Consider the following 10,507-nt stretch of genomic DNA (forward strand, 5'->3'; position numbering starts at 1 on the left):
GGCAGGGACAGGCCTAAGGCAGGGACTGTGGGGCAGGGACAGGCTGGGGACAGGACTGTGGGGCAAGGACAGGCCTAAGGCAGGGGCTGTGGGGCAGGGACAGGCGTGGGGGTGGTGCCGTGGCGTGAGGACAGGCCTAAGGCAGGGACTGTGGGGAAGGGACAGGCTGGGGACGGGTCTGTGGGGCAGGTCTGGGGCAGGAGCAGATCGTGATACCTCAAGAGCCTCCTGTGGAACTATACCTAACATGTCTTCCACAGCCCTGTGCAGGGCCAGGGGACAGCAGATGGTTCGGTTGTGCCTTGTGTCCTCTTTGTCAGTGCCTTTGTGTGGCCCTGCCTGTCCACAGGCTGTACTGTCCCCAGCACAAGCACACACTGGGGCTTTCACATTACGAGTTACGTTATGTACGAGTTACATTACCTATGATTCCTGGTACGTAAATGCCCCTACGTATTGCCAAAGGGTGCCGTTTCATGATGCTCTTCATTGAACCAACTCTGGATTCCTGCTCACCTTGAGACATCATGGGTTTGGGCTCATGCAGGATGGTACCGCTACAAGCGTCAGCCAGTGGGGTGTTGCATGGTTAGGAATTGTCTTAAACTAAAAGAGGGTGCATTCATACTAGATATAAGGAATTTATTATTTTTTTTTACAATGAGGCTGTTGAAACACTGGCACCGGTTGCCCAGAGAAGTGGTGGATGCCCCATCCCTGGAAACATCCAAGGTCAGGTTGTACGGGGCTCTGAGCAACCTGATCTAGTTGAAGATGTCCCTGTTCACTGCAGGGGGGTTGGACTAGATGACCTTTAAAGGTCCTTTCCAACCTAAACCATTCTATGAAATGGGCAAGGACATCTCACCATGGGAAACAGGCAAATGAGTGCACAAATAAGCCCTGTTGCTCAGATGTGATCTAACATTTTAGAATCCCCCAGATAGCTTCTGGTTTCTGCCTTCTTCCAGGTGGAGAACAACGGGTGTAAGAAAACCCAAGGAACCTATTCATAGAATCGGAGAATTAACTTAGATAGTCATAAAAGGCTGTCTGGCAGCCAGGCATCTCAAGGAGCCAAGTCCAGGTTATGCACATGTCCTTAATTTAGCCATTGCTTAATAATATATGAATGGTAAACTGCAATCTCCAAAATAGTTTCCTAATATAAATTTGCAACAAACATCCTTGGAATCATTTTCAAAGAAAAGAGGCTGAATAAAACCCAACAGGGGATAGTCTCTGAGGCTTTGAGGATGTGCTGACTGTTTTAGCAAAAGGCAACTGAGCCAGAAAGGCTCTCTGCCAGGGATTTCTCAGCGTTCCATCTTCCGAGGTCTAATATCCTTGAACAAGACCACCCGATGTCAACTGCTTTTCACCACAGCATCCTGCCTACCAAATGAATACACCAAACATCACCATGTTCAGTAAGTGTGTGGAGGCAAAGCAGATGAATCTCCAGGAGTAGGACATGTGGCTAGGCTTTGTCCCCCCACCCCACAGCTCCTGCACAAAGCATCTCACCACCACGTGTGCCCCTGGGGCAGGTAGATTTGTCCTGGGGCTGGCATTGAGGCGTGCTCTGATGGCCGCAGACCTACCTCTAAAGCACCCCACAATAAGCAAGGGACTCAGTTTTGCTGCTTTTCCTGTGTTGTTCCATTTCCAGGACAGCCAAAATGCCTCGGTATCCCAATGGCAGGGAATGTTGGAAATGCCTGGGCACTTTCCGTGGGAGCTGGGCAGAACCTGGAGCTCTGGGCTGGCTCCTTCCTTGCCTGTGGCACTGCTTGCCTCTAGCCTGGTGTATTTGCATCATCTCACCGACGGTTCACTGTCCTGGATGGGGTTTCTAAGCCAAATTGTACGGAGGAATTGCCCGTCTGGCCCTCTGCCCGCCTGGGCAGCTCGGCACCAGCCCTTGCCTGCCTGACCCCAGGGGCTATGAGCCTGGGGAGCGTCAGGGAAGGTGGCTGGACTCTGGCACTGGACCTGACCTCCTGGACGTCCATCTGCATATTCAGAAGTCGTTCCCAGCCGGTTGGCTGCCTCCGGCCTCCCCACTCCCTCTTTAAAGGACCTGAGCGCAGCGGGAGGACGCGCCCGCGCTGCCTCTGCGGCATCCCACGGCCCCCGGCCACCTGCCCTCGGGACGCTGCGCTCCCTGCGCCCCTGGAGCCAAGGTGAGTGGCGCAGAGAGGTGCGAGCGGCTCAGCTCGGGGACCGCTCGGTAAAGCCAGAGGGATGCAGAGGCTGGGGAAGGCTTTGGGGGGGATGTTTGCAGTGCAGGAGGAGCGGCAGGGTGCTCTGTGCACGGCTCTCCCACTGAGGAGCACCTGGGGACCCTATGTTGGGTGGCTCTCATTTTGGAGAGGACACGCTTGTCTTCTCTTCTGAGCATCTTTGTTTCATTCCTCGGTCTTTTTCTTCAGGTAAGAGGAGCCTCGGCTGCTTTGTAGTGTTTTGGAAGGTGGCACTGGTAAAGGCTGGTAGCAAGGAACCGAAGTACGTTTGCTAACTCAGTGGGGAAAGGGCTGCAGCAGCAGGAGCAGTTTGCTTGGGGCAGGACCTCCTGGCCCTGCAGCGCTGGGGAGGCTGCCGGGGGGAGCCAAGGCTGCCCAAGGCAGGATGCCATGGCCTGGGACCGCAGGCTCTGCTCCCACTCTCCAAATCTCTGGCAGAAAGGTGGTGGTGCTGGAAGCCTCAGGCAAGTGGAGGACTCCTTGCCAGCTCTGTCGATCTGCTTATGAGGGGTGTATCACCCTGGCTTTCTGAGACCAGGAAGCCTCAGCACGGGGGACGGGTAAGCTCCCTGTGACCTTGCTGTTGAACAAGGAGGAGGTGAGAAATTGTGACCAAGCGCCAAAAGAAGGCGTTTCTGTAACAAATTGATGCATCTAAAAGTGAGGCTGCAGGACGAGTTGTCTTGTGCCTGTGGCATGCGGAAAGCCTTAAGGGTGGATGAAATGTCTGACGGCATGGCATCTGCTGCGTGGCTTTGTTGGAAGCCGCTGGCCGGCGAAGAGGCAGCCGCAGGCGGTGGGGAAGCTCCTGATAGAAGGGTGGGGGGTGATGCTGAGAACTGCCAGCACCCCGGCCTCGCGCTGGCCACGGGTAAACTGAACACTTTGAATGTCCCTCATGATAGACTGTTAGGAAAATGAAATCCTAATGTTTGGGAGGGGTGGGGAGACAACACGGGAGAGCAACAAGTGGTGTCGGACAACCCAGAAAATACTTGGTTTGTCAAGACTGGAGGTCTGCAAAAGGTAGAGCTCTGCCAGATACCTGCCTGGGTGTTTGATGAAAGCTAACCTGCTAAAAACCAGTGCGTAGAAACCCATTTTCTACACTGCTTATTAGCCCCTGGGACTCGCCGTGGGGCAGACAGTCGTGGGGACAAGAGATGGTGTTGAAAATGATCAGACATTTCTGGCTATAGCAAAAGAATCTCAGACACTTTGAAGGTGGAAAAGACATAAACCGTCCTACTTTAGCAACCTAAAGCTACGGCTAATTAATGTTGATGAGGAAGAAGCATCCCAGAGGGACATTTACTCTGTAATTGCCCAGGGTATGAGCTTTTGCGCCTTCTTTAGCAAAGCTGTCTGGGCAAGCGAGCGAGCGGAGGGGGTGGATCCCTGCCTGGAGTCAGCATAACATTTTTAAGCCGGGGGCTGCTGGCTCAGTGGATTTTCTTTTCCCCGGTAATCCCCATCCTCATCCCCGTTCCTTTTATTCTGCATTTTAACAAGTGCTTAGGAGCACTGTGCTGCGTTAGCCTGAACGTCCCAGTGCATCCCGCTCACAGCAGGTCACGTCACGCTTTCACCCTCGCTGTGCCCCTTCCCACTAGCCTGTTTGTGCCTCCCTGGCCCCCCAGCACTGCTGCCCATCGCCGTGCCCTGGGGGCTGTGGTGGCAGGTGCTGGGTGCCGGCAGAAGCATGCAGCAGCCGTGCCCTGGCCTCACTGCTACCTGCCACAAATGCCTTCGCCAGGGATGTAGCTGCCGTCCCCGTGCCCTGCCAGCACCCAGGAACACCCAAACCCACCTTTGCCCAGGTGAACGTGGCAGAGGGCTCCGTCTGGCGCTCACCACCCTTGTACCCGAGTCCAGGAGCCCAGAGGGGAGTTTCCCCAGAGGCCTCCGGCACAGGCGCAGCTGGTGGTGTGGGAAGTCCACATTGCCGGGCCCATCCAGGGCTCAAACCATGGGAATGAAGTCTGGGCACCATGAATGCGTGGCGGGTAGGTGGCAGTTGTGACAATGTCCAGGGTGTTGCTGCTGTCCTGCGACTCCTGACAGCCTGCTCATGGGTTTGGCAGTGCCAGGAGCAGGGAACGGTCTGGGGATAGGGATGCCCTGAGAATCTGGGAGGAAAATCTCTGGCCATGTGCATGCAGAGCTGCTGTATGATGTCCTGCCTGCTGACATTCATTGCTCTTTCTCCAGCTCCACGCCTCTATCAGGCTGAAACCTTGAACACCTGTGAAGCCTGCCAGTCCATCACTGGAAACAATCCCAAACCAGCTGAGGGTCAGCCCTCTGGTGTCCAGGCAGGAGGAAGGGACAATGGATGGCAGCACCGCCTCTGAGCAGAACAGAGACCGTGCCACTTCAGGGCACAGCCAGGGGCTGAAGACAGAGCCCTGTTTCCAGACCAACTCTCTCTTGCCTTCCACCAGCACATCCCTGATATCACAGCTCCTCAGTCACCCGATGGTTGGCAGGAGCCTGGATCCTTGCATCCTTTTCCCTTCCTCCCAGGCAGTGGCCCTGCCTCAGGACTACGAGTGTGGTGCCTCTCCTGGAGAAGGAGCGCAAGCCCTGCCTTTCCCCAGAACCCGTGCCCCAGCTTCCGTGCCCTGTGCTGGTGACAGGGACCAGCTCTCCGACCAGCACCTACGGGACCAGCTCTCTGACCAGCACCTACGAGCCAAGCGGGCCAGAGTGGAGAGCATCATCCAAGGCATGAGTCTCCCACCAACCCCACCGGCATTTGGCACCAGCCTGGAGGCAGCCTTTGGTCATGAGAGGGAGAGAGGTGGTGAGATGCCCCGGGAGAGCAAGAGGAAGCCAAGGGTGCCCCAGCAGGGTGCAGGGGCAGCTGGGCGAGTGGCCCCCATGGTGGGCAGCCCTCATGCTGAGGGCTGCCAGCAGCTGAAGGAGCAGCTCTGCTTTTTAGAGCAGCAGCTCAGGTGGCTTCAGGAGAAGTTCTCCCAGGTCTGTGACTCTGGGGATGCTGCCCAAAGCCAGGAAGGTGCTGAGAAAGTGCATCCACTGCCTGGGAAGCCTGGAGACAGACCGGACAAGAACAGTGCCACTGCCACCAGTGACCTGTGCAAAGCACCTCTCTGGAGGAGTGTCCTGGAGGTGCACGGGCCAGAGGAGGACGAGGACAGAGGCGACATAGGTGGCTTGCCCTCAGCAGCGAGGGTCCTCTCGCAGGCGCTGAAGCATGAGCTGGCCGGGGTGACATCCCGGGTGGTGGACTCTGTCCTGAAGACCATCTGGCCAAAGGCAGCCAGCCACCTTCTGCAGCAGCACCGCAGCCTCCCGGTGCCGGGGCCAGGTGCCAGGAGGGAGTATTTTGCTGCTGGGAAATGCAGAAAGCCACTTGCTAAGCCATCTCCCGTGAGTGCATCGGGCTCGCTGAGCTCACCCCAGGCTGCAGCCCTGACAGGAACTTCAGGGAAGAGCTCGGGCTCTCATGCTGGCTCCTTCAGTTCAAAGGGGGGCAGAAAACCCTGTCACGTACCCAACATGGGTTATCCTCCGGGCTTGGCCACCCCTGTCCAGGACAGCCAGCTCCTGAGCCAGCTGCTGGGCCACGGCCAGCATGGCCCCTGGGGCAACAGCTCTTGCGGGAGCCCCCCTGCTCCAGATAGGGGTCCTCCAGAATCCCTCAACTTGCACTGGGGAACCGTCAAACTGCGGTCGTCAGTCGTGAGACAGCCGCAGCAGCAACATCCCCTGCCCCTGAGCCCTGCCGATGTGGAGAGCCTGGCGCTGCTGCCAGCTGGCAGGGATGGCCACAGGGAGCTGCAGGCTGCGATGGACGGGGCACCCTTTGCCTCCATCCATATATCCTTTGGGGGCAGCTGGAGAGGTGGCTGGACTTAGCTGGAGCTAGAGAGGTCCCTGGGCTTGGATGTGCTCCCTTTGCCTTCCAGAGCCACAGCTTGGCACATCCCCTGCTGGTCTCCCCTGGGATAGGGTCCTACCTGCTCCACAGGGGGCTAAAAAGGGGTGGGCAGGAAAGGGGTCCTGAGCGATGGAGGGGCACTGCTGCTCCTCAGGGTTGGTTAGATGCTGTAGGGTAGAAGTCAGGAGCTCCCAAGCCTGCTCTTAGGCTATCCTGGCGGTCCTGTCATCCTATGCCAGGAACAGGTGTTTCATGGATATCCCTGTTCCTACCATCCTGGGAAGCACCATAGGGAGCGTCAGCTTCCTCAGGGATGCTGAAGGGAAAAGCCCAGCCAGGGACAAACCCCCTCCACCCTGCTGCCAGGCCATGGGAAGGGGCTATCGCAGGCACCAGGCATGTGCGTGCCGGGGCCAGTGCTCAGGGATGCGCCAAGCCGGTCGGGCTGCTGCATGCAGGCTTTCCTTGACCCCGAGGCAGATTCAGGAGGCGCTGACCCCCGGCCACCTTAAGAAGGCCAAGCTGATGTTTTTCTTCACCCGCTACCCCAGCTCCACTCTGCTGAAAACCTACTTCCTCGACGTGCAGGTAAAATGGCAGCACCCGGTGCTGGCGCCAGGCAGGGCTCCCAGGCGGCGTGGCACCCAGCCTGCATTGCTGGGGAACCTCAGGGAAGGGGACGCTCTCGAGTGTGTCCCCCCAGCGCTTCTCTGGCGGGAGCTGGGGGGCAGCACACACTTCAGCACGGGCTGCCCTGGAGCGGCTGCTCGGTGCCACGGCAGATCTGGGCTGCCAGGTCTTTGCTCTGTGCGATGGAGGCATTGGCATTAAAGGACATCACGAACGTGCCTCCCCACCACAGGGCTGGTGGGATCCCAGTCTCGGAAAGGAGAGGCACCGTGGACACCCCCACGTCACGGTCCTGGCTGGTGCTTTAGCACCCCTGGGGCAGGGCTGGGTTTGGGGCCAGGCCAGCAGCGCATGGCTGGGCTTGTGGGGGCTCGTGGGTCAGGAGGCTCCAAGCTGGTGTAATGCCCATCCTCTGGCTTTCCCCCCTGGCAGTTCAGCCGCTGCATCACCTCCCAGCTCATCAAATGGTTCAGCAACTTCCGTGAGTTTTACTACATCCAGGTGGAGAAGTTTGCCCGGCAGGCTCTGCTGGAGGGTGTCGTGGATGCCGGTGCCCTTCGGGTCTCCCGGGACTCGGAGCTCTTCCGTGCCCTCAACACGCACTATAACAAGGGAAACGACTTTGAGGTGAGGAGGGGGAGGCAGGGGGCAGGGGCGGTGGGGCTGGTGGGGTTTACTGGGGTGAGGGGGAGCCGGGGACCCGGTGGTGCTGTGGGCTGATGCCCATCTCGCTGCAGGTGCCGGGGCGGTTCCTGGAGGTGGCCAGCCTGACGCTGCGGGAGTTCTTCAGCGCCGTCAGGGCGGGCAAGGACGCCGACCCTTCCTGGAAGAAACCCATTTACAAAATCATTTCCAAACTGGACAGTGACATTCCGGAAGGGTTCAAAGCCACCAGCTGCTCCCAGGAACTGCTCCGCAGCTGAGTCTCCACGAAAGCAGCCCCAGGTCCTGTGTGCAGCCATGTGCTAAGCACCTCCTGGGCACTCTGTACAGCATCCATTATTCTGACTACTTTCTCTCTGTCCTGTGAGACAGATCCTTGGGTGAGGTCTATATTGCTTGCCTCTGGGGCTGGGATTTTATACTGTGTGTTTTATTGCCTTGCTCAGAGCCGGTGGGGTCCTGCTGGAGACCCACGGAAGGGAGGGATGGAGATGAAGCCATCAGGTTGGAGCCTGGGAAATCGCCCTGCCCCAGCTCTCCCCGTGATCCCGCCTTCCTTCTCTTTTCCAGAGGGCCACAGGTCAGGGCAAACAGCCTTTCTGTTTATAAAGTAGGCAGAGGTCCTAGCAGCGGGCAAAGTTTTCTTGGCGCAGCAGACCGGTGGATGTGCCTGGTCCAACAGCACGCCTCGGTTTCTGTCCAGATACAACACACCGGTATCCAAAGAAAACAGCTGGTGAATTCCAGCATTTCAAGCACCCCATGAGGATGGCTAACCCTGACTGGGAGATGTAAAACCAGTGTTTGTCATAGTCAGCACGAACAACTTCCCCCCCAGTCCTCTCCCGCCGCCTCCTCTGTGCTATTTGGCAAGAGCCCCCCCATGCAGCTGCATGCTGGGGCCAAGCAGGTGAGTGTGCACTGGTGGAAGCATCCCAGGAGCGACCGCTCACCAGCAGCGTTGTCCGTGATGCTAGAGGAGAGCAGGGCACGCAGCCGGCACCACTCGGCCCTGCAACCAGCCCCCGTCAGCCCTTTACACTGTGCTTCTGCTGGCAAAACTGCCCCAAACATCTCAGCCCCCCCAGCCTGCCCATGGTGAAAGGGGAGCGCGTTATTTGGGACCTGTGGGGTATGGACACAAGCTATTCCCGCTGGCGAGGAGCTGGCGCTGTGGTCTGCAGCCCCTTTGCTGTAGGGATGTAAACCCAGGGAGGTTTCTTTTCCCTGTGGCCAGGAGTCAGTGGGCACTTTTCCACCCGACAGAGCGTGGCAAAGTGTTTTGTGTTAAGGGCTCTTGCATCCTGTCAGAGGCGGCGCTGGGGAGGGAAAGGCTGTGAAGAGGAGCGACATCCTGGGAAAGGCACGGGAGGGAAGCTCTGGGAGGGCAGCAGTGTCTAACTGTGGATAAGCAATGACATCCCGGTGCAAAATGCTCGGGGAGAAGAGGATTGGGAAGAAGTCGAGATGATGGATGTGCCGCAAAGTGACAGCTGGGTAGTGGAGCATGGCAAGAAACACGGGAGAGGAAACTCACAGCTCCAGCATCAGACGAGCACACGGGGTGATCCACAGGCAGCGCATCTGCAGGGGTAAGGAAGGATAATGCCAGGGTGGGTGGGGGTCTCCAAAATAGAGGCAGTTTTACAGTGGTTCTCCCCATCATGAGTGCAGCTAGCCAGACTTCCTGCTTGCATTTGTATATTCGTTTCTTGAGGTTTGCATATTTTACATCCCCAAACCCAAATTTACTCAATCCATTTTTAAATAAACGCAAAGTTTAAGTTACCCCTTTACACCCCTAGAGACCTATTTGATAACGTCTGCTCTGACATGTTACCCTTGGGAATTTCTTGCCTTTCGTTGGGAAAAGAATAACGCCGTGACAAAAGGGCTCGCTCCTGCCAGCGTCCCTGCGGGGCCGAGCAGCCCCCACTAACCAACGTCCTCACTTAAACCCCCACCCTCATCCCAATGCCTCCGGTCAGTCCGCTCGGAACTGCGACTCGGGGCAAATGCAACAGCCGGTCAGGAGGATCACAGGGAGACACGTCCCAAATTTTACAGGCGCTGGACTCAAACGAACAGCACCTGAGCAGTGCTGCTGGTGGCACCCTGAAGGACAGGGCGGTGCCGTTCCTGCCAGCAGTAACCTCTGCAGAGCCAAAGCAATGCATCAGGCAGGCAAAACCGGCGCTGCTGCAAAAGCAAATGAACGGCCCGGCTCAGGGAAGGGGTTAGGAAATTCTTTTGGCTGTAGCTAAATAATTAGGGGACATAAGAAACAGATTTGCTGAAGACATCCTGGCTGGAACAGAGCCCTTTTACAGACAGTCCCTGGAGGAACAGTTTCTTGCTTCCTCTGCTAACACGCAAGTTTGTGGGTGTCAGCAAAGCGGCAGGTTGGGGGGCTGAGGGCAAGACAGTGCCGCAAATCGCAGGGTCACAGAGTGGCTGAGGACAGAAGAGACCTCGGGAGGTCACCTGGTCCAGCACCCCTGCTCAAGGCCACTAAGAGCCAGTTGCCCAGGACCACGTCCAGACGGCTTTTGAGTATCTCCAAGGAGGAGACTCCACACCCCCATCGTTAATGAAGATGATGAACAAGACTGGCCGCAGCGTTTGGAGCAGCGTTGGCTGCTCCAGCGTTTGCCATATAACTGCAAGGGAGCAGGAACTACAGAGCTGTGTTTTACACTGGCTTCCGTGAAACGCGGACCTGCAAGACCACGACAAACAGCACCCTGCAGTTGTCCTTTGCCTGTGATGAGGCTTTGCCCCTCGTATCTATGGGATGAATTCTGCCCAAGTAGACTTCCCATCCAACAGAAAAAGGAGAAAAAAAAAGCAGGGCTCGAGAGAGACTCTGTGAAGGGCACAGGGCGCTTGTCTGCCTGGCATCTTCCCCAAGCAGCTTTTCAACCCCCTGCCCACCTCCAGCCAAGCGTCACAGAGAGAGGATCTTCCCACCTTTTGGCCGCCCACCCCACGCTCCCCCTGCGGGCAGAGCTCCTGCCTGGAGAGGGAGCATGGGGGTGCAGCTGCCTCCTCAGGGGGTGCTCAT

The 10,507-nt window shown here is 57.5% G+C and overlaps 1 protein-coding gene across 1 annotated transcript; it reads left to right on the forward strand.

Moving 5' to 3' along the window:
- The first annotated feature begins 1,947 nt into the window (after positions 1-1,947).
- On the forward strand, positions 1,948-7,713 carry PROX2 (prospero homeobox 2). The gene is made up of 5 exons (XM_063331792.1): positions 1,948-2,186; positions 4,508-6,089; positions 6,631-6,738; positions 7,213-7,407; positions 7,518-7,713. The coding sequence occupies exons 1-5, from the start codon at positions 1,948-1,950 to the stop codon at positions 7,701-7,703; spliced, it is 2,310 nt and encodes a 769-aa protein (XP_063187862.1). The 3' UTR covers positions 7,704-7,713.
- The last annotated feature ends 2,794 nt before the right edge of the window (positions 7,714-10,507 follow it).

This window comes from Chroicocephalus ridibundus, chromosome 4 (assembly GCF_963924245.1).
Source record: "Chroicocephalus ridibundus chromosome 4, bChrRid1.1, whole genome shotgun sequence".
Taxonomy (NCBI): Eukaryota; Metazoa; Chordata; class Aves; order Charadriiformes; family Laridae; genus Chroicocephalus; species Chroicocephalus ridibundus.